The sequence below is a fragment of the Microtus pennsylvanicus genome, chromosome X (genome assembly GCF_037038515.1).
Source record: "Microtus pennsylvanicus isolate mMicPen1 chromosome X, mMicPen1.hap1, whole genome shotgun sequence".
Classification (NCBI taxonomy): domain Eukaryota; kingdom Metazoa; phylum Chordata; class Mammalia; order Rodentia; family Cricetidae; genus Microtus; species Microtus pennsylvanicus.
This window is the reverse complement of record NC_134601.1, coordinates 115,059,278-115,083,411: the sequence shown is the minus strand read 5'-3', so window position 1 is coordinate 115,083,411 and position 24,134 is coordinate 115,059,278. Positions and strand designations below refer to the sequence as shown.

Sequence of the window (24,134 nt, the reverse complement as noted above, 5' to 3'; positions counted from 1 at the left end):
TACAGCGGCCAGAAGAGGGCACTTGATCTCCGAGAACTGGAGTTACAGGTGGTTGTTATCCACTGTGTGGGTGCTGGAAATTGAACCCAGGTCCTCTGGAAGAGCAATCAGTGCTCTTAACTGCTGAGCCATCTCTCCAGCCCATGGAATGATTTCTTCTTCTTTTTTAAAAAAGTATGATTATTACAATTATTATTGTTTTTATTATTGTTTTAACAGGTTCTCACATCGTGTAGCCAATGTCGGCTTCCTTTTGAGGTAATCCTCCTGCCTCCTCAAGTGCTAGGACTCTAAGTAAGCCACTGTTGTACAGCTCTTTCCTCAGAATTGAAACAGTTCCTCCTGAAATGAAGACAGAGACACGTAGGATTCAGAAAGCTAAGAAAATTTACAAGGCTCAGCCAGGGAACCCAGCTCAGGCAGTAAAGTGCTTGGGGTGCAAGCTCTAGGATTCAAGTTAGATCCCTGGTATCCATATAAAAATCTGCATGGGGAGGGTGGAGAGCTGGCTCAGTGGTTAGGAGCACTGGCTGCTCGGGCTGGAGAGATGGCTCAGAGGTTAAGAGCATTAGCTGCTCTTCCAGAGGTCCCGAGTTCAATTCCCTGCAACCACATGGTAACTCACAGCTGTCAGTAATGAGATCTGGTGCCATCTTCTGACCGACAGGCATACATACAGGCAGAATACTCTAGGGGGCTGGAGAGATGGCTCAGTGGTTAAGAGCATAGCCTGCTCTTCCAAAGGTCCTGAGTTCAATTCCCAGCAACCATATGGTGGCTCACAACCATCTGTAATGAGGTCTGGCGCCCTCTTCTGGCATGTGGGCATACATGGACGCAGAATGTTGCATACACAATAAATAAATAAATCTTAAGAAAAAAAAAAAACAGAATACTCTATACATAATAAATAGAACACTGACTGCTCTTTTTTTTTTTTTTTTTTGGTTTTTCGAGACAGGGTTTCTCTGTGGCTTTGGAGCCTGTCCTGGAACTAGCTCTGTAGACCAGGCTGGTCTCGAACTCACAGAGATCCGCCTGCCTCTGCCTCCCGAGTGCTGGGATTAAAGGCGTGCGCCACCATCGCCCGGCTTCTGACTGCTCTTCTAGAGGACCAGGGTTTAGTTCCCAGCACCAACATGGCAGTTCCAGGTGACCCAACACCTATGGGAAAACACCAATGCACATAAAATAAAAATAAATAAAAAAAAAACCCTGTATGTGGTAGAGTACATTCACAATCCCGGTGCTGCTGCGTAGGCAGGCACAGAAGGCACCCTGGGCTAGCCAGGCTGGTCTAGTGAGTGAGCCGGGGGAGTCCAGTGAAGACATGCACACATGCACACCTGCACACACACATGCAACAACCCAGAGTTGAGAATGTACACACACATAGCCGGGCGGTGGTGGCGCACGCCTTTAATCCCAGCACTCGGGAGGCAGAGGCAGGTGGATCTCTGTGAGTTCGAGACCAGCCTGGTCTACAGAGCTAGTTCCAGGACAGGAACCAAAGCTACAGAGAAACCCTGTCTCGAAAAACCTAAAAAAAAAAAGAGAGAATGTACACACACAGTAAATAGAAAGGAGATTCACATGCCCCCTCTGTCAGGCTCTGTGAGCACTGGCTAGGGAAGACTCTTCCATGCAGTTGCCTGAGAGCTGAGAACAGCAAGTGCTCCAGAAATACAGCACTAATGAGTCATCGCCTATGCTGGGGCAGGGGTTGGGGGACTTCGCTTGTGATGAAACTGCTTTGTTACCCCGATAAACTAGATAGATTTGGGTGGGATCTTATCTTTGATCTGTCATCAGTGCAAACATCGTTTGTTCATGTCTCCCCAAGCACAAGAACCACGTTTTTTTTTCCTTTTTTGGATTTTTTGAGACAGGGTTTCTCCGTAGCTTTTTGGTGCCTGTCCTGGAACTAGCTCTTGTAGACAAGGCTGGCCTCGAACTCAGAGATCCGCCTGCCTCTGCTTCCCGAGTGCTGGGATTAAAGGTGTGCGCCACCACCGCCTGGCCATGTTTTAAAAGAATCTTAAGGGCTGGAGAGATGGCTCAGTGGTTAAGAGCATTGCCTGCTCTTCCAAAGGTCCTGAGTTCAATTCCCAGCAACCACATGGTGGCTCACAACCATCTGTAGTGAAGTCTGGTGCCCTCTGCTGGCCTGCAGACATACACACAGACAGAATATTGTATACATAATAAATAAATATGAAAAAAAAGAATCTTAAGTAGCTCCTGTGCCTGTATGCTAACATGCTGAAATCTTCCTGGCCCTGTTAAGGGGTCATACAATAGATGCAATTTTCTGAGACAGGATCTTGATATGCAGCTGTGATGTAGGATCAAGATATGTAGATGTAATTAATATGGGATTTTGATATGTAGCTTGTCAGTTTGACTAGATTTGTTATCACCTAAGAGACTTTTGAGGATGGCTGCGGTACAGTTTCCAGTCTAAGTTTGGTCTAAGCTGAATGTGGGAGGTGCTATCCCATGAACTACAGTCTCAGACTGAATTCAAGGAAAGTGCTTTCTTTCTGTCACACTGATGAGAGAGCAGCTAATACAGTTAACTGTTAGTCCAGGTTGGCCTCACTGCACTTCTTTCAGCCTCTCAAGAGTAAGCATTATAGGTATGAGCCACGAAGACTCTCTATTTTCCCTTTTTAAAAAAGATTTATTATATATACTGTATTCTGCACCAGATCTCATTACAGATGGTTGTGAGCCACCATGTGATTGCTGGGAATTGAACTCAGGACCTTTGGAAGAACAGGCAGTGCTCCTAACCATCTCTCCAGCCCCCCTTTTGTTTTTTGAGCTTAGATTGGCCTTGACCTCACTATGTAGCCAACCAAGGCCAGTCTTCAACTCCTGATTCTCCTGTGTCCGCTCCCAAATACTGGGATTACAGGGTAGGTGGAACCATGCTATTTTTTGCAGTGCTATGGATTTTACCTGGGCTTTCATGTAAACTAGAGAAGTATTCTACCAACTGAGATATATACCTCACAACCTCCTTTCCCCAGTCTTGCTACATAGTCCTGGCTGGCCAAATTCTGCCCCTTCTGCGTCAGCCTCCTAAGTGCTAGAATATACATACATAGGAGTGCATTACCATGCCCAGCCTGGGCCACTCCCCTTTTCATGTGTAGACAGTATTATATGGTGGCTATATCATAAAGAGGCCCGAAATCAAAGCTAGTAATCACTCTGGATCCCTCTTCCACTTTATTCGTTGTGGCAGTCTCTCAAACCCAGAGCTCTTGATATGGCTAGTTATCTATGAAGTTATCTTATGAAGGTGGAATTACAGGTGGACCACCACACCAATTTTTGTAGGCTGCGGTGATCTAAACTCTTGTTTACACACCTGCACAACTAATGCTTTAACTGACTTCCCTGCCTCAGGATCGTCTTTTTTTCCTTCTAAAGATTTGTCTTAGTATTTTGCCTGCAAGCCTCCATGTCCACCCTGAGGTCAGAGGAGGACATTCAGTAGGGTGGTGGTGGGGCATGCCATTAATCCCAGCACTCAGAAGGCAAAGATGAGTGAATCTCTGAGTTTGAAGTCAGCCTGGTATACAGAGTTCAAGAGCCCCAATCAGACGTGGCTCCTGTAGATCATGGTAGCTCTGTGCCCCTGCACCATTCAAATCTTTATCAGGCATTCTAAAGTATCCTTTGTAGTAACCTTTAAAATAAACATGCAAAATCTCCCAGAATAATCTGAAAGCCAAAAAGGAGTTTAAGAACCTTGAATTATATGGCCTACTGTTTAGAAACATAGTTAAAAACTTGGGGTGTATACCCTGCATTTATGCAAGATGGGACAAATTCAGCCTGTGGGATGTGACAATCTCCAGGCAGTGTCAGAGGTCAGCTCGCATACACTGTAGATCTGCTTGGTGTGCGAGGAGGCAAGTTCAGATATCTGGTCAGTGTCTGCCAACTCACAGTAAAGGAAAAATTGAGTTTACATTCAAATTTGTAAACTTTCTGGCATGGGTCTCTTGCTGGGGATGGTGAGTGGTGTGTGCCTGCGATCCCACCGCATGGGAGGCTGAGGCAGTATTGGGAATTTAAGATCCACATGAGCTACACAGTGCGATCCTCTTACCTGACTCACTCTCCACAAGACCAGAGTAGAAGCCAACATGTTGGCCAGAAACTCAGGTTCACATATATGTATTTGCATAGCACAGAAGGTGCACTGACTACCACTTTTGTAATTTGAGATCATTTTGAACAAATGACTTACCATTAGGAAATGTCTTCTTCACTACAGGTTTGCACTAAGAAGCATGACATCAAGCATCCATTCAGTTCAAATAATCAAAATCAGATTTATAAAAAAAAAACTGGATAAAATATACAAGTGCACTTTTTTTCTAATAAATCACACTTAAGTTTTAAAAAAAACCAACAAAACTAAGAATAACCTTTAACATCTAAGTAGTTAAATATGTTAGTAGGAAAAGAACCAATTCTATACATTCTTGGGTTGTTTTGTGGTTTATTTCCTAATTGCTGTAGTTTGCATCTGACATCTTTACATTGTTCCACATGATGGGAATCTCTAGCAAAAGGACTCATTAAAGCATAAAAATGGCGTTACCACAGCCAGCATTATTATTAACTACAAACTTTCTCTGAATATAGAGCGGCTGGAATTCCATAAAATAGCTGCAAGCAACTTGGGAGACTCCCACCTGTTGAATTAAATAACAATAGTGTGGTAGTAACTGCAGTGTCTGCACAATACAAATATATATTCTACACACTCCTTCTATCATAGTAATTAACAACTGCAAGCAAGACACAGTGAACACAGGAGACATGTATCTTCTGTCTTACGTGGTCCTGGGTTTCCATGTGCAAAGCAGACACCAATAGTGTCACACATACAAACATGTTATTAACCCTCCAATAATTCTACAGAAGGTGTTATATTCCGCCCTATATCCCAGGTCAGGCTTATGAAGCTGAGACAAGCTGGAAAGGTAGTGGTGGATACTTAATAGAGCACTGACTGGGGTATAGGGTACAGGACAACTAGCCCCAGGGCCCACGTTCTTCCTTCTCTATTTCTAGCGCACTGTCTCTCAAGAAACTGGTAGAGGTGTTCAGTACAACCTCTCAACTGCTCATTCTAGTGTTTACTTACACTTGTAATACAACTTAATTCAGATTTTATTCTTTTCTGAACAAGAATGGAAAATGATGGTTTAAAGAAAACCGTGCACATAAAGAGGTACTGTGCAAAAGTCTGTGGGGGTTCTATCACTATATAAATGAAACTTATCCTTACTAAGCAGAATGAGTATCATACACTGATACAAATCTTTTTAATCTTTATGAAAGGCAGGGTAACATACAGAACTGTCTTCATTCTGATCTTTACCTGTAAGCCAGTTTATAGTGGACATCATTAAATCTGTACAGAATACAAATTGAGTAGAAATCTATTTAAAACATGCTTTAACATATTTGATTACTCAGTTACTCTGCAGCAAACACTACTTCTACTTATTGAAGATGTTGTTCAACAGTTATATAAAGTTTACTAAGACAATTGAGATTAAGTAACATTACAAGTCACGAAATTTTTAAGTGACAACTTATAGCTATGATTCCATACATGGGATGAGTAAACCAGTGGCTATTTTCCAAATAAAATATAAAATTCCTGTCATGAATACTTTGTAGTCTCCTAAAAGTTCCCTTCAAAGTTAAGATGGTAAGAAAGATTCAACAGACAAGGCAAACAACTAAATCTCGGCAAGTCTTTTTACAGGGATGCTTGGTGTGGTTACTCAGCCCCTTTAGTACTCACACCATGTTCATGCTCTATCTGGAAAAAAATTACAGGAAAATGACAACCCCATCAACTGGGTTCTGGGTTCATTCATGGGGTGATCAGGATCAGACCAAAAGCCTGGTGTGAGATTATCAAATTAATTAACCTGTTACATCATCTTAGCAGGAAGACATACTATTTAGTTGGGTGTGCTTGTACACACCTGTCACCCCACCATTTGGGAGGTAAAGGTAGAGGATCAGAAGTTCGAGGTCAGACTCAGCTGTTGGTATTTCAAGGCTAGCGTGGGCTATATGAGATCCTGTCTCAAAGAACCAAAAACAGTTGGGTGGTGTCAGCGCACGCCTTTCATCCCAGCACTCAGGAGGCAGAGGTAGGTGATCTCTGTGAGTTTGAGGCCAGCCTGGTTTACAAAGTGAGTTCCAGGACAGGCTCCAAAGCTACAGAGAAACCCTGTTTTGAAAAACTAAAACAAAAAAACCAAAAAAACCAACAACAACAACAACAAAAAACTCTCCCCTACACAAAACAAAATAGCATTATTCTTAAATTTTAAACATTTTATTTTTCTTTATGGGCACTGCTTATAATAGAGTTGTACTATAGAAGTCAAAGCAAAAATAAAAAACAAAATTTCCTTGAAGACCATTTCCTTTTCCTTATTTGAAATAAAATTGAATCCGTTAAACGTATTAATTTCCATACCAAATACACATCAAAGAACTCTTCCAGGTAGCATTTGCATATTAGTGACAACTGTATTCAACTACTTTAAACCAGTATGACTCCAGATCATCCGGGACACAAGAACACTCATTAGTTAATGTTGCTACTATTTAGGCAAGAAAATAGATTAAAACCACCAGAAGGTACAGGAAACGGGGTCATATGTAATTTCTAAAAACATTTCAAATCCTGTTTGTTACAGGAAAAAGAAAATCAACTTTTGATTTGAGTTGTATCACCTATGTAGACTTAAAACACTGCCCATAAAATGCTTAACTATATACACTGCAAATTTAGTAAAAATGGTTTTCATTGTTGGTTTTGAGACAGTCTTATGTAGCCCTGGCCAATATTAACAAATTCTCCTGTGCTGGGATCACAGGTGTATGCTACATCCAGCTGGTGAAACACTTTTAAGGTCCAGAGGTCTAATTACTGATGAAGACGATGATTAGCAAGTATCTCAAGGTTAGTTTTAGCCCTTGTTCTCAGATACACTCTGCCTAGATAGATATGCACTAAGAAACTCCTCAGATTAAGAAATACAGACCACATCACTTCATCTTTCCTACTGTTCCATAAATTTTGAAGCTGAGTAGGAAAACCTGAGATGAAGTCATAGTTAAGAAAGGGATCACAAGCCGGGCGGTGGTGGCACACGCCTTGAATCCCAGCACTTGGGAGGCAGAGGCAGGCGGATCTCTGTGAGTTTGAGACCAGCCTAGTCTACAAGAGCTAGTTCCAGGACAGGCTCCAAAACCACACAGAAACCCTGTCTCGAAAACAAAAAAAAAACAAAAAAAAAAGGGATCACAGAAAAGATCTTGGTTTTTGAAACCATATAATATGCATTCCTTTGTGTATTACTTTTCATTAATGAAGTTTTCTGGATGCTACTAGAATACAAGGTCCACAAGCTGCACGATGGATCTTGGTTTATAAACTTGCAAGCTTTCAGTGCATACAGTGAGTTCTGACTAGCCCAGCTCTAACTGCAATAATAACTCCTAAATAAGAGCAAACCTAAATTCCCAGTAGAAAGAAAATGGGAACCCCCTGGACTGTCTACATAATAAACTCCCTAATGTAAAGTCAAAGTATAATATCCTCTGCAGCATGCTATTTTCTCAGCTACAGCTCTTTGATTCAAAAATAAGAAAACATCTTTTCACTACCTTTATTTTTGAACTGATTCTCCTGCCTAGACCTCACAAGTGCAGGGTTATAGGTCATGCCATTATATCAGGTTTAAGTTTGCTTCCCTCATTTTCCCCTCAATTTAGGGAAACCTGAAAAAACATTAATTTTTACTTTGTTCCACAATATTCATATTCTTATCAGCTGAAAATTTCACTTGCCTATTTTATGTATTTATAAAGCCCTCAGAAATGTAGCTTGGGCGAGTAAGACTCCTGAAAAAGCAACATTCCCACACGATATTTTGGTAAAAATATTCTATGCACATGAGTAAAACAATCTTTTCCTCGTTTGGGAATTTCCTAATCACACTAGTTGAGAAAAGAAACCATCTTAATTAATTAAAAGTTATTACCAATGTTAAGACAACTGAACATCACCTAGTGTTCAATTTCTGCAACTACCGACCTTAATTTAAAATATTAAAAATCAGTTTCTAAAAACATTTTGGAAATGCCTTTCCTCCCCCAGTAAGTTGATGACTGCAAAATAAATCATAAGAACGTACATGTTATCAAAACTAGTATAAAAATAGCCACATACATACTTTTAAATATGAAAAGCAAACCTATCACTTTTGCCTTTAAATAGATTTCTGCCTGGTGTGGTAAATACATTTAATCTCAGCACCCAGGAGGCTGAGAAAGGAGGATCATAGTGAGTATGGGTTCACTAGGACTATAGTGAATTCCAAGCTAGCCTCAGATACAAAGTTGGATTCTGTCTCAAAATATAACACAATAAAACATAAAACAGATTTCTGCCTCCATTTGTATCAAAATCTCTGGGCAACTGGAATATACATAAAGACTGTACTTTGTACAGTCAACAGCTATGCAAAAGGGAGGGCTTAATCATAATTTATGCATACAAGGCAAATTGTTTATTCAAAACATCCATTTACTTACTGGAAGGGGTCAAAGTAGGAAAGGCAGTAATGTAGTAATGTATATTTTTTCTTACACGATCTTTTTTGAGTTCAATTACATCAAATGATCAAAGTGGGCTTAACATATCACTTAAGATATTTTCAGCTTTGAAAAAAGCGACCTTAGTATTGAATCGAGTCTGTCTCAACAAATTACAATCAATACAGTGAAAACATTTCCTTGAAGTCTATGACCAGATTCCAAACTTGCAGGGCAATCTTCAGAAGGACTGGAATGTAAAATGTTGAGTTCATTTTAGATCTGAAAGAGAAAAGAACATTAAGCCAAAGGGAAAAAGCAATTCTAAAAGGATCCTTTACATGTACTACTTTGGGTGCTGTGTGTGTTAGGTGGCTTGGAGTACGAGGACCTCAGGTGTTGGCCCTCACTTTTAGCATTGTTCACTGTTCTGTATGTCAGGCTAGCTGGCCTAAGAGCTTCCAAAAATTCCTCTGCCTCCTCCTCCAATCTTGCCATAAAAACCCTAGGTTTGGAGTAGGTACTATAGCCAGCAGTATGTGGACTCTATAGCAGATTCTTGAGGGCCTGGCAAGCACTTTACCCTGAGCCAATCCAGGAGAAAAGTACTCTTAAATTCTAATACTCTGTGTATAAGGGAAATGTTCTCACAGGCCATATAGGAAATCCACCCAGTCAAGAGAAAATTCCCCAAATAAGCTTTTCTGTATTGTAGCTCACTTTGAGAAATTCTGATTTTCATAATATTTTACGTGATACATGCTATTTTTCTAAAGAATATGTATATTAGCCAGGTGTGGTGGTGCAGTTTTAATCCCAGCGCTTGGGAGGATGAGGCAGGCAGGTAGGTAGGTAGTATAGAGTTCGAGTTCAGTATATTTGTGTGTGCAGGTACCTACCAAGGCTAGAAGATGGCACTGGATTCCCTGGAGCTGGAGTTATAGGCAGTGTGAGAATCAAACTGAGGACCTCTGTAACAGTAGTAAGTGCTCTTAACCACCCACCCAGCCATCTCTCTAGTCTACGGGACTATTCTTTATTGTCCTTCCTTCCTTTTAGTTTTTTTTTGTTGGGGGGGACCTCACTCTATATGGCTGGCTGACCTTGAACTCAAAGAGATTCGCCTACCTCTGCCTCCTGAGTACTAGGATTAGGCCTGTGTCACCATGTCTGGCCCCCGAGAACATTCTTTTTTCTTTTTTTAGAGACAGGGTTTCTTTGTATAGTCCTGGCTATCCTGGAACTCACTTTGTAGACCAGACTGGCCTTGAACTAACAGAGAACGAGAATATTCTTAATGAGGTTTTCTGTCTCCTTCCCTTTGCATTGCGTATTTGATAATTTATTTTACATTTTTACTTCTTTAAATAAAAAAGACTAAGTTTTCTTTATTTGTGTGTATGGGTGTACCTGTGTGTGCACTTATGTATGTGGGTGCCAGTGGAGGCCAGAAGTCGTCAAGTTCCCTGGAGCAGGAGTTGCAGGCAGTTGTGAGCTGCCTCCTCATGTGTGTGCTGGGAACCAAAGCAGGGTCCTCTGCATGAGCAACAAGCACCCTTTACCAATGAGCCATTTCTCTAGCCCAGATTTGAGATTTTATACTTTTGGAGTAGCAACAGACATGAAGGAACATGATCTCTTTTGAGAACTAGGTAGGTATGTCTTCAATCCTTTTCTTTCAAGTTGGTTACAGGAGTACAGATAGAACACTTATCAACACTTAGAAAACAGCCAGAGAAATGTCCCCCAAGGGAAAGAGCAGAGTTTTCAGGTGATAAAACAAACTCTTATTTAAAACAAACAAACAAACAAACAACCACTACCATGCCGGGCGGTGGTGGCCCATGCCTTTAATCCCAGCACTTGGGAGGCAGAGGCAGTCGTATCTCTGTGAGTTCGAGGCCAGCCTGGTCTACAAGAGCTAGTTCCAGGACAGGCTCCAAAACCACAGAGAAACCCTGTCTCGAAAATCAAAAAAAAAAAAAACAAAAAACAAAAAACAAAAATAAAAACCCATCACCCCAAAAAAATGGCCTGAGGTTCTCTGGAACCCACATGAACTTACCTCTACATGCATCCCCTAGCATGAGTGTACATATCCATCATTCATTCATACATACAAAATAAATGTTTCAGAATAATGTTTATAACAATGGAAATTCTGGGGCGGAGATGGCTCATTGGGTATCTACTGCTATTGCAGTCTTGTTACTGGCACCTACATTGGGTGCATCACAACTGCCTTTAATCCCAGCTCCAGAGAATCTGATGCCCTCTTTTGGTCTCCATGGGCACCCAACCCACCAAAACTACACTTAAGAAAAAAAAATTAAAAAGGGAAACATAAATTCGGCATCACCTGTGGCTTCCTATTTTTCCCTTTCCTCCTCTCTTTCTGAATTACTAGAGAATCACACAGCAATTATATGCTACATCATAAAAGTGTGGGTGTTGGGGGGAATTAGAGAAATGCTTTTGGCTAGGCTCAAGAAAACTACATTAAAAATGCTCAAGAGTGGTGGTGGTGTCGCACGCCTTTAATCCCAGTACTCCTTCAGAGGCAGAGGCAGGTGGATCTCTGTGAGTTCCAGGACAGCTGGGGCTGTTAAACAGAAAAACCCTGTGTTGGAAAAGAAAAAGTTAAAAAAAAATCACTTTCTATTGTTAAAATGTTATTTCCTTTTTGTGCATATCACATGTGTGCCTAATGGCCTCAGAGGCAAGAAGAAGGCATGTAAGTCCCCTGAACTGGAGTCAGAGATGGTTATGAGTTAATATGTGTTTTTAAAGATGTATTGAGTAGGGCTGGAGAAATGGCTCAGTGGTTAAGAACACTGACTGCTCTTCCAGAGAACCAGGGTTCAATTCCACATGGCAACTCACAGCTGACTGTAACTCCAGTTCCAGGGGACCTGATGTTGTCACACAGACATACAAGCAAGCAAAACACCAATGTACATAAAATAAAAATTGTATGTACTCTGGGTGTGGTGCAAAGTATTGCTATGTAGATCCGGCTGGCCTGGTATTTGCTGGTATTGCAATCAAGGCTGACCTCAAACTTGCAGCAGTCACCTGGCTTCAGCCTCCCAATTATCAGGATTACAGGTATATCTTACCACACTTGATAACAGTTTGACCTCTAAATACTTCTTGTGATTTTAACACACAGCTAAGTCTCAAAATATACTTTTTATTTTTATATATCACCAGGGATAAATAGTGGCTCTCATTGTGACATTTTATACATGTACATTTTGCCTCTATTCAATATTCACCCACTATCCTTTTATCTCTTCACCTTGATCTTCTTCCTATTTCTGAACAGTGCCTTTACTTTCATGTTCCTCTCACCCCTAAATATAGACTCTCTCACTTACAAGTTCTATATTCCCAGTATTATAGGAATCTAAGGGAAAGGGACAGTATCTATGTATGTAACTGATGAACAGAAACCAGAAAAAGCAGGCTGTATCTACTTACATCATCGATGTCTTCATCATCATCCCCAATGTCATCAAACTGAATTTCATCATCATCTCCAGGACCAAATGTATCAGTTTCATTGATTTTAGCTAACAAAAACACACAAGAAAAATACTGATAATATAATCAAAATGTTGACTTCCAACTTTCTACTAATTTGGCTATACAGAATTTCTTTTGTACACAAAGGCTATTTAGCAAGTCAAGTTCTAATTCTCTGAAGCAATTATACCCTCTAGGTATGCTTCAGAAATTTGTGCATATACTAACAACTTTATTTCCTATCTCAAAAAAAGAAAGAAAGAAAAAGTAAGCTACTCTAGGAGGGAGAAAAGTTGGAGGAGTCATTTGCTGGACTTGGGATTAGTGATCGTTTCAAGTGTCCAGAAAAAATGAACCATACAGAATCAATCAATCAATCAATCAATCAATCAAACGCTAATAAGAAAAGAACTTATTTCCACTATAGGGTAAAAGGGACAACTGGAGCAGGAAACCAACCAGTCCCTGAGCACCCTGAACTCAGAACCAGTAAAAGAAACATCTTTATCCCTAAACCCAGGACCAAACAAACATGTCCCGACTCTGAAACCAGTGTCAAAGAAACACACTTTGTCCCTAGAATCAGAGCCATGGAAAGAAATATGCCATGGTCCTAAGATATGAGTCAAAAGGCTAAAAAAGACCAGTGAAAGAAACAGTATGGTCTCGAGATCAGAACCATCTCTGCCCCTGACTAACTAACCAATCCCTGAAAAGGGAGAACTAATCAGTTCCTCTTCTCCCTGGAAAACTCCACCCCTAAGAAGCCCTATGTAAACCTTTCTACTTGTTCTTTCTACATGCTGCAGAAGCAGCCACTCTCTTGAACTCCTTCCCAAATAAATCTCTTTCTCAAAAGTCTTGGTTAAAGATCTTCACTTGCAGGCACAGAATAGAAGAACCTGGCTGGGACACTTCTTAGGGGATTGAGCTGAGAAACCTTGCTGGGATGCTCCCTAAGGTGGGGGACGGGGACTGAGCAAGGCTGAGCAGAGAAAGAACGAACTTATCGAAGAGCGGGAGAAGAGTGGTGCATTTCTGCAGGGGCTGCCTTTTAGCAGAGTGTCAGCAAAAGAAGTAACGTCTTGGGACAAGCTGATAGCTCGGCTAGGACATTCCTTTAACAGAGGCTCAGCTGTAGCAGCTCTCCAGAAGAGCAGGATTGCTATGTCCTGCAGAGAGACTATCCCCCAACACAACCCAGCTTCAGGTAGCCTGCTTCCCAATAAATTAAGGATACTTTCCCTCCAGGGCTGAGTTGTCCTATTGCGGCTGTAAGTATAGCCTGGCTTCCTGATAAGCCAGGATATCTTTGCAGCTCCAGAGCTGTAACACATCCCCTACACCCACCAATCATTAATTAGGAAGAAACATTTGGGCAAATCATACTTTTCCCTAAGGAATGAAAAGAAATAAGACATGCTACTCCACCACCAAATATCTTTTCCCTCTGATAAGGTTACAGAAGGCTGGACTACACATTTAAAAAAAAAATGGACTACACATTTAAAAAAAAAAAGGTTACAGAAGGCTTGTATTTTGAGGGGGAAACAATCCATACTACTTAATCACTGACTTTGTATTTACACATATAAAGGACAGACTCTTGAAGAGCTCTTTTTCAGTAGTGCTTGTCATTCGATCTAGCTCTTGTACATGCGAGGGTGGCCTCTACCGAACTGCACTGCCAACTTTTCTTGAAGAGATTTTAAAATACCATAAGAAATAATTCCTTTGGCTGACAATGTAATTTCTCATTAAACACTCTTATCAAGAACAGAATTTTAATAACCTTTCTATGGTATCTAGTATGAAGTATAAGCAGGTATATTTAACTCTACTCATGCAAACACAAAAACAAATAGGAGGAACAAAATTTCATTGCCTAAACACTAGCATGTGACAATTTAATAAAGACTCAGCCATTCATTACCATGCTCTGGAAGCTCGCCATATGCCTTGAGACTTCTAGCTTCATCTGCGTTGTATTTTAAAATGACATCGGCTTTGTTATCCTTAAAAAAATAAGTAATTTTTGATTAACGCACTATTATTTGTTATACATTACTTTCAAATTGAATTAAAAAGATCAAATCTTAATGTTTTGCTATAAAATCCTCCTCACCTTCCTTAGGTTAAACTCCAAAAGAAGTTTTAGGAACACAACTGAGCAATGATTAAAAATTCAGAAAGATATAGCTCACATCTATAACAGCAGAATGACATTTTTATATTATTTATAATTATCCTTTAATCAGAAGCACAAATGCCCCCCTGAAACTACAATTTACAGAGTGATCAAACAGATTTACAGATGCAAGCCAAAGAGTGAGACTTGGTATCATAGCCTAAGGAATTTTAAAAATGTATATGTGTATATACACGCATGTATGTGTGGGTACCTGTGGAAGCTAGAAGGGGGCATCAGATCCCCTGGAACTGGAGTTACAGGTGGATGGGAGCCACCTGATGTGAGTGCTGGGAACCAAACTCTGGTCCATTGTAAGAGCAGCAAGCATTCTTAACTGCTGAGCCATCTTTCCAGCCCTGATATAAGGAAATAAATATGCCTTTTCATATATGTTAAGGCCAACTGTAATGATTATTAATCTTGTCAATTTGACAGGATCTAGAATCACAACAAAAATAAATCTTTAGGTCTTTCTGTGAGTGGAGTTTCTAGATTAAGTTTATTAAGGTAGGAAGGTTCACCCTAAATGTAGGCAGTGCCATTCCATGGGATGGGGTCCTGGACTGAATAAAAAACAGAAAGATAAGAATACTAGCATTCGTTCACCTTCCCCTGCTTCCTGACTACAGATGCAGTGAGACCAACTGTCCCAGCTCCAGCTGTCATTTCCCCACTATGATGGAATACACCCTTAAACCGTGAACCAAACAAATTCTTCCTTACACTGCTTTTTTAAGGTAACTTTTCACAGTAAGTAAACTAATACTTGGTATTAATCAGACTTTTTTTTTGAAAACAAATGGATCAGAGGGCAACTCTGTGGAACCTTTCCTTTCCTTCCATCTTGGTGTGGGTTCCGGGGGCCTAAACTCAGGTCATCAGGCTTATCTAGTTGTCTCACTGGCACCCAATTTGTCTTCGTAAATTTTTTTTTAAAAAAAAAATCTTATTTCGTCTGTGCTGCACTAGCAAGACATGATGTCTCAAAATGTTTACATTTTCCTATTTGAGAAGAATTCCACTCTTTCTAAAGGTGAAGAATGGGTTGCTTCAATTTTAAGGGCACTGTCATCTAAACTAGCACTTTAAAAATTTTAAAAAGTGTACAGAAAGAGGGATGTGGATAGCAAGAACTTGAAATTTTTTTTCTTAAATTTCCTTTTCAGATTCATTTTTGAGTATGAATATTTTGCCTGTATTATGTATGTCCATCACATGTGTGCTTGGTGCTCACAGATCAGGAGCCATCAGATCCCTTGGAACTACTGATGGTGTTAGTGTTGAAAACGGAAACCAGATTGTCTGCAAGGGTAAGTGCTCCTAATGGCCAAGCCATCTCTTCAGCCCTAGAAGACAGTAATGTCACAATCTCTCTGGACCACCCTCAAAGTGACAGAAGACAGAGAAAGGATCATGGGAGATTATAGTCAGTATTAAGCCTCTCTAAATTTTAATGTCCCTTCTAACAAGGAATTAAAGCCTTTCTTCTTCTAGGGTTACTCTTAAAATCTAAAAAGAATGAATGGTTTATAAATTTCGAGCAGCTTTTCTCAACCAAAGCACTAATGATAATTCTGAGTCAGATCATCTTTGCTGTGGGATGTGGTGCATTAGAGGGTGTCCCACATTCCCAGTACTCTACCTACCTACCACTTACTAAGAACCTCACTCAAGTTATGGTAACCAGAAGAGTCTCCAAACACCGCCTAGGACCCTCCGAAGGGTCAAATCACCCACAGAGAACCCTACGGTTTGAAATAAAGATGTCAATGCTTTAATCTGAAACACAAAAGTAAAAAAACTCACAAAAACTAAGTATGATAAAAGCCACAATAATAGGAATTTAATAAAAGGGTGCACACTTGTAATACCAACAAGGGGGGGGGGTGTACAAGAGGATCAGGAACTCAAGGTGACCCTCAGAAACCCAATCTCAGCACACAAAGAACAAGCGACAGACTAGCTGCCTCAGGTCCCTGCTGCTATGACCACCATAAATTGACTGTCCCCTCAAACTGAACCAAAATAAACCCTTCCCTCTTTTTGCTTTTGTCAGTGATTAGAAAAAAAAATACCAGGCTATATTCCATTGTGGGATGTAACAGGATTCATTCAGCAGTAAAACCCTATAATAATGGTTTCTAGATTTTTAAAGATCTGTACAGGAAGAGAAAAAAATAAAAAAAGGAACAAAATGACCACATAGTAGTATCATCTATTCTAATTATTTTTATTTTATGTGCATTAGTGTTTTGCCACGGGTGCCAGATCCCCTGGACCTAGAATTAGTCAGTGCTCTTAACCATCAAGCCATCTCTCCAGTCCCACATGACTTATTTTAAAAGAGGAAAGTTCAAATAGTAAAGATAAGGAAACCATTTTGCACTATACAACAAGCTAAATGCTTGACTCCTTACACTGGCATTTGGGAACCACACTGCCAGGGACACCAAGTATAATGGCTACAATACAATGGGCTCTTAGGAAATGGTTCATCAAGTTCAACAAAACATAAACAAATTTAAAAGTGATTTTTACCTGGTAATCTCGGAGGCCCACCAATATGATGTCTGAGGTATTTATCCAAACCTACAAAAGAAAAGTCACTGCATAATCTATTTTCAATAATAAAGCAGAATCAAGAAATTTCAGAGATGATTCACTTAGAAACAGATGAGTTCTGAAAGCACTTGGCTATCTACTATGAAAACAGAAAAATGCTGTACTTTTCTGTCTTTTACCCACCCAAATGTATACAGTTTTCATGATCATTTATTATCCTTGTGAAGGATTGATATCAACAAAATAAAATACACTCTCAACCTGAACCCCACTCTCACTCAGAGCCGGGACTTCCCAGAACCCAAAGGGCCACCTGCCAGGATTCTTTAGTTCTCCTTAAAACTGGAACAGTTCCCTCGTCCTTTCCCTCTTTCATAACACCAGAATGTTCCCCAAATTAGATTTGTTGACCATTTCCTAATGATTCAGATTCAGACCAAATGTTTTAGCAGGAATACAACACAAGTGAGGCAAATGATTCTTTAAACAATGTAATCTATAAAATGATCACTATGGTCTTCTACTGGACTTAACTAACATCCTCAGGTCCATAAAATCTGTAGAGGTAGGAGGCTGGACATGTAGCTCAGTGGTTGAAGTGTGGTTGTGCGTAACATGTTAAGGGGCCCTGGGGTGCCTCCCCGCAACACACAAACACACACCCCTACCTGTAAAGGCATTTCCTCTACTCTCCTCTACATTTTCACATTAGAACAAAACAACTGTTCTGTCCACACACTTACCTTTTTTCTCAATTTCCCTCTGATATGGCATAGTCTCTTCACACCATCGAAACACATTGCTTCTAATCGTCCATTTCCCAACATTTTGATTACCTGAGCATATTCTACGTGGATGGAGTAGGGGAGAAAAAAATGAATGAAATATTACTCCCTTTTTTTGATGAAAGCACCTTTTATGTCCATTGCAAATTGACAAGAACATGTGACTGCATTGGTTAGGGATAAATATACATTGGGCAAATATAAAATAAATACAAGGGAGTTAAACACTTGGCTAGTTAATGGTTGAACCAGAAACAAGACTTTGTAATATAACAACCTGGGTCTGTTATTAGATGTTTTAATTACCTACTTGTTTTCAGTAAGGAGACAGACTGACTCCTGCCCTTGTGACCACGCACTACGTCTAGAGATCAAAGGTGCCATGTCCCAGTATGTACATTATACCTCATACAGTTCACATTCAGATCTTTACCTGTTTCATAGCCTTATTTCTTTGAATCCTTAGAACAATCTCATGGAATCCTCAGTCCAAGTACTTTAAATGTTAGTGATATCCTTGCTGAATCAGTATAACAATAATTATTCTTAGAAAGCCAGAATTATCTTTTACTTGGGTAAAATACCAAATTATTATTATTATTATTTTGGTTTTTCAAGACAGGGTTTCTCTATGTAGCCTTGACTGTCCTGGAACTCTCTGCAGACCAGACTGGCCTCCAACTCAACTCAGAGACCAGCCTGCCTCTGCCTTCTGAGGGCTGGGATTAAGGGTGTGCACCACCATCACCCGGCTATTTTCTTTATCTTATGATTGGGCAGGGCTGGAGAGGTGGCTCAGAGGTTAAGAACACCAACTGTTTTAAATACTTATTTATTTATTATGTATACAATATTCTGTCTGTGTGTATGTCTGCAGACCAGAAGAGGGCACTAGACCTTATTACAGATGGTTGTGAGCCACCATGTGGTTGCCGGGAATTGAACTCAGGACCTTTGGAAGAGCAGGCAATGCTCTTAACCACTGAGCCATCTCTCCAGCCCTCCGACTGTTCTTTCGCAGGTCCTGAGTTCAGTTCCCAGCAACCACATGGTGGCTCACAACCATCTGTGATGAGATCTGGTGCCCTCTTCTGGCATGTGTATACATAATATACATAATAAATAAATAAAAAAACAAAGCTATGTATAACTTTAAATAATAATAAAGAAATACACACACAAAAAAAGATTGTGCCGGGTGGTGGTGGTGCACGCCTTTAATCCCAGCACTCGGGAGGCAAAGGCAGGCAGATCTCTGTGAGTTGGAGGCCAGCCTGGTCTACAAGAGCTAGTTCCAGGACAGGCTCCAAAGCTACAGAAAAACCCTGTCTAGAAAAACAACAAAAAAGATTGGGGTGGGGATATCACTATATAGCCTTGGTTAGCCTGAAACCTGCCTGTCTCTGCCTCCCAAGTGTTGTGATTAAAGGTATACATTACCCTGCCTAGCCTAAAATGCCAAATTCTTAACTAGAATCCTTTAAAAAGCCAACACCTAACTGTCTGTACAAATAAACTCAAAGGCAAGAAGCCAGAAGTCTAGTCTCTTAGTCAGAAAATGTTTGATCCCCAATACAGAAAAACAAACTAGAAAAATCTAACAAGAACCCAACTATCCAACCTCTTACCTTGCCCATCCTCTTTGAACACCAGCTCTCGCTTTTCAGATTCATTCTCATTCTTTCCTCTACGTCTGTTTTTACCTCCTTTTCCTAATGAGTTGTTAAAAGAAAAGGTTATCAATCATCTGCAAAACATCCTGCAAAGGACCAGTGATAAACATATACTGTTTAACAGACTTAGAAAACCATCTTTAGGGGCTGGAGAAATAGCTTAGTGGTTAACAACACTGACTGTTCTTCCAAAGGACCAGGTTCAATTCCCAGTACCCACATGGCAGCTCACAACTATCTGTTATTTCAGTCCTAGGGGATCTGATACCTTCACACCAATGCGTGTAAAATAAAGTTAAATTTAAAAAGTTTATAAAAAAAGAAAGAAAACCATCTTTAAAACTCAAATTTAAAACTCCGCCTAATCTGGTCAATCATGTTAAACTTACCATATTCAGGTTTATGTTTCCATGTTACCCTCACCACTCCTCATAGAGTTTTCCCTGGGGACTTTATATCTTAAGTAACATCCTCATCTTTTTTCCTTTTATTAAAAATGTTTTTCAGTTGGGTGGCAGTGCTGTACGTCTTTAATCCCAGCACTCAGGAGGCAGAGGCAGGTGGATCTCTGTGAGTTCAACACCAGCCTGGTCTACTAGAGCTAGTTCCAGGACAGGCTCCAAAGCTACACAGAGAAAACCTGTCTTGAACCCCCCCCCCCCCAGTTTTTCTTAATATATTCTGATTCCCTCCAATACCTCACTTCCCCTCCCATGCAGATCCACCCCCCTCTCTCATGAGAAAATGAATAGACATCTAAGGAATAATACGACACAATAAGATAAATGAAAACAAATTGATACATGACAAAACCAAACATGAATCCCATAAAACCCACACCCAGAAGCCATAATATATAAGCAAAAGAACAGTTAAGGTAAAAAAAAGTTCCAACAGGACATGTGATCAAAGAACTTCCAAAGATGTTGCTGGGTTCCTTTTGTGCTGGCCACCTACTGCTGGGCGTGGGACCAGCCCTTATGAGTCGATAGATGACCAATGACCATTCTTAACTATTTAAGAATGCCATCTGTTTACTTGTCACAATCACCTTGAATATTAACATTTATTCCCAGTTTATCAGTAAGTTTACTAAAGGTCAGATATTAAGTAACTCACTCAAAATTTTAGTCAATGAGCTCAGGACCCCAGATCCAACCCTAACCCTCTCTGTCCTAGTAAAGTGCTCATATTAGGGCTCCTTTCCGGAGACTTCTGTCACCACACTCTTAACTACATGGGCCTCAGCTTTCTTTTCTTTTCTTTTTTTTTTGAGACAGGGTTTCACACTATAGCTCAGACTAGCTTTTGAAACTTCGGCAGTCCTTCTGTCTCAGCCCCCTGAATGCTGGTATTATGAGTGTGAACCACCATACGGAGCCCTGACAAATTTTACAAAAACATCTCGCCTTTCCCCTCCTATGAAAAGAAGAGCTGGTAAAAAGATGAGAGGAGGCAGAAACATGAAGCTATGGCTACTGGAATGGAGCATACTTATCTCATGATGGTAGAAGACTAGTAACAGTTAAAGATTCTGAACCTCATTCTTTAAAATGTACCATACCTGAGACAGTCTGGTTTAAAAGCAAGGTCAACTGCCTCGAGAGCCTCCTTTAAAATGTGCTTTAATGTTTAAGGGTGTTTGGCGTTCATGTATGTCTGTCCACCACGGACATGTCCAGTGCCAAAACAGGTACTGGGAAAGGGCATTGGATTCCCTACAAATGGAGTTACAATTGTATGCTGCCATATAGGTGTTGGGAATTACTATTGAGCCATTCTCTAGGCAAGCATACAAATGGTGACACAATACACAGGGATATTATACAGTAATAAAGAAATGTGGCAGTGGTGGCGTGCAGTTTTAATCCCAGCACTTGCTAGGCAGAGGCAAGCAGATTTCTGTAAGTTCGAGGCCAGCCTGGTCTACAGAATAAGTTCCAGGACAGCCAGAGTTACACAGTGAGACCCTGTCACAAACAAAAGAAAAAAATAAAAGCTGAAACAAGACCAAGCCTGAGTGTATAACAAAACAGCAATAAAGAGAAAAACCATCTTTTTAACTCCACTTTCTTTCCAAAAGACTATCTAGTTCTTAAGCTTAATAACAATTCTCAAATTTGTTCTTTAACAGAGGTGTTTCAGAGAAGCCCAGGGAGGATGGAGGATCTTTTTTAAAACATACTAAGATGTGATTTAGAATAGTTCTGTCTCCTTGGGACCAAAGGGGAACTTACTATTCACCTATGGGTGGAGTCACCAGAGGGAAATGACTAAGTCCAACAAATATTTATTGAGCATCTTTTAGGCTAAGTGCTATCGAGACAATGTCATTATGACTGACACCATTCCCGTCCTTTTAGGACTTACAACTAGTGTGGGAACCAGAAATCTAGTCACTAGAATTAAAGCGAGAATAAGACCTCATCTGCTGATGTGATCCAGTTGCCATCTCAGAATAAGGAAGTCTACAGACAGCAATTTGAAGACTTTGAACACATTATGCCTATAATTACACTTTTCTCAGGACAATCAGTAAAAATTCTTGCTACACAAAAAGACTGGCAATGTTGATTTTTGAAGCCCTGAAGCATGGCATGGACAGTGTGTTCAAGGTCAGCCTGGGCCACACAGCAAGATGATCTCAAATCAACTTGTCCACAAAACTGTGACCAAGTACTCAGAACATCGCCAGGTAATTAAGCAGACTCCCTGGAGTCAGCTCTCAAGCAGAAAAGAGAACACTGGCAGGCGGGGGGCAAGCGAGGTGGCCCCAAGGATGAGTTATCAAAGACTTCGTTTTAATAAAATGCACGTGTGCACCTATGTGTGTGTGTGGTGGGGTGCCCAGGTGGGCCAAAAGAGGTCACTGGATCCCCTAGAGCTGAAGTTATAAGCACTCATGAGCTACCCTATGTGGGTGGTTATGGGATGCTAATTTTGGTTCTTTTAACCAGGAAGATAACTCTTCTGCCCAAAGACTTCTTTTTAATCTTATTATTTTTGGTTTTTCGAGACAGGGTTTCTTTGTATAAGTCCTGACTGTTCTGGAACTCAGAGATCCTACTGGCCTCAGAGTTGAAGTTATAGGAGTCAGGAGCTGCCCCGTGCGGGTGTGGGAACCCAATTTTGCTTCTCTTAATCAGGAAGATATCTCTTCTGCCCAAAGACGACTTCATTTTTATCTTATTTTTGGTCTTTAGAGACGGGGTTTCTTTGTGTAGTCCTGAGGCTGTCCTGGAACTCAGAGATCCTCCTGGCATGTCTCCTGAGTCCTGGGGACTAAAGGTGTGAGCCACCACCAACTGGCCCAAGGGTCGGGTAATGTGTCCCTCTCCTGTGGGAAACACAAGTTTTTCCTCTATTTTTACTCGCACAATTATACAGACAATGAACATCACAAGCCTGTAATTCCAGCTATTTGGTAAACTGAAGCAGAAGATTCCCAAGTTCAATGCTAGTCCCAGCTACTGAGTGAGTTCCGGTTTAGCCCGAGGGCAGAGCAGCAGCAGACTCCTGCTAAGGATAGATTCGGTTCTACAAAAAAACCCACTACCACAAAATAGATAAAACTGAGGCTGGTCTTAGGGATGCTGTACTTCTACATAGATGAGCCTCTTCATTTTGGAGATACCAAATTAAAAGTGCCCTCATGACTGATAACTTGAGAACATGTTCCCAGAAGAGAGGGAACTTCAAAGGCTTTTATTTTTCCATTAAAACAAATCCATGATCTGTAGCAAAAGTGGAAAACTTGGCTAAATAGGATGAAGCGCTCTGGGGTGGCAAGGGGGGGAGTAGAGTTATGCCCCGTAAAGTTATGGAGTAAAGAGATAACTTTAAAAGTGCATCGGACGTACTGACCACTGGCTACTCGGGAGCAGCCTCAACAGTATCAAGTAAGTGTTCATAAAGAAGCCTATACAGGAGGTGCCAGATGGGCACGAAAGCAAGAAGGGCATTACCCCTTTTCAAAGTTCAGAGTCGCTCCCAGGGCTTAACTCCCCACGTGCCGGAAAGCCAAGAAGCCAGAGGCAGGTGTTCCCACGGGTCCCCTTGGCGGCGCGGTCAGTGTGGCGCGAACCAGGGGCAGAAGCCCACATTCTCACACAGGAGGCCCTACAAAAATGGCGTCGGCTCCACCCCAATGTGGCCAAACTGGGAACCAGGAGTAACTTCCTTGCGCCTCTGCCGAGCTCCGAGTAGGACGCAGAGAATGCTGCCGGAGGAGAGGCAAGGGAAGATGGCAGGAAGGTCACTGCGGCCTGAGCTGACCTCGAGGCTGCGAGCTGGCCGGGGGAAGCCGGCAGGGAGCGAAGCCGCGGTCCCGGCGTCGTTACCTTTATTCTTGGGCATGGCGGCAAAGACGGGCTGGCGGCGTGCGGGACCGTGCTCCGGGTGGCGTTGGCAATGGCGGTGACTCCGGGGGGCGACGCTGAGAAACGCGCGGAATGCAGACGATGCGGGAGGCCGAGAAGCGTGCTCGGAAGAGGTTGGTCACCGGTGCTTCCGAGAGCCGCCTGCGCCCACGTTCGGCAGTGGCAAATGGCGTCCCGGCTACAGGCAGTGCTTTTCCCCGCCCTCCCCCTCCCCCGCCCGTGGGCCCGGCCTCCCGCCCTCCCTCTGCTCTACGGCGCAGGCGTGGCCGAGAGGGCTCCTTCGGGTGGGAGCCCAGGGAGATGCCGGCCAGGGAGGGGTGCACTGCCACCGGAGGGCACGCGATGGGTGGAGCGAGGG

At 41.5% G+C, this 24,134-nt stretch overlaps 1 protein-coding gene across 1 annotated transcript; it reads right to left on the bottom strand.

The window, feature by feature from the left end:
• Positions 1-7,280: 7,280 nt before the first annotated feature.
• Positions 7,281-23,971, bottom strand: Eif1ax (eukaryotic translation initiation factor 1A X-linked). The gene is made up of 7 exons (XM_075956610.1): positions 23,738-23,971; positions 19,353-19,436; positions 17,683-17,786; positions 16,916-16,966; positions 14,120-14,201; positions 12,142-12,233; positions 7,281-8,940 (listed from the first exon to the last, which is right to left on the bottom strand). Exons 1-7 carry the CDS (start codon positions 23,751-23,753, stop codon positions 8,935-8,937), a joined length of 435 nt encoding a protein of 144 aa, XP_075812725.1. The 5' UTR covers positions 23,754-23,971; the 3' UTR covers positions 7,281-8,934.
• Between the last annotated feature and the right edge of the window lie 163 nt (positions 23,972-24,134).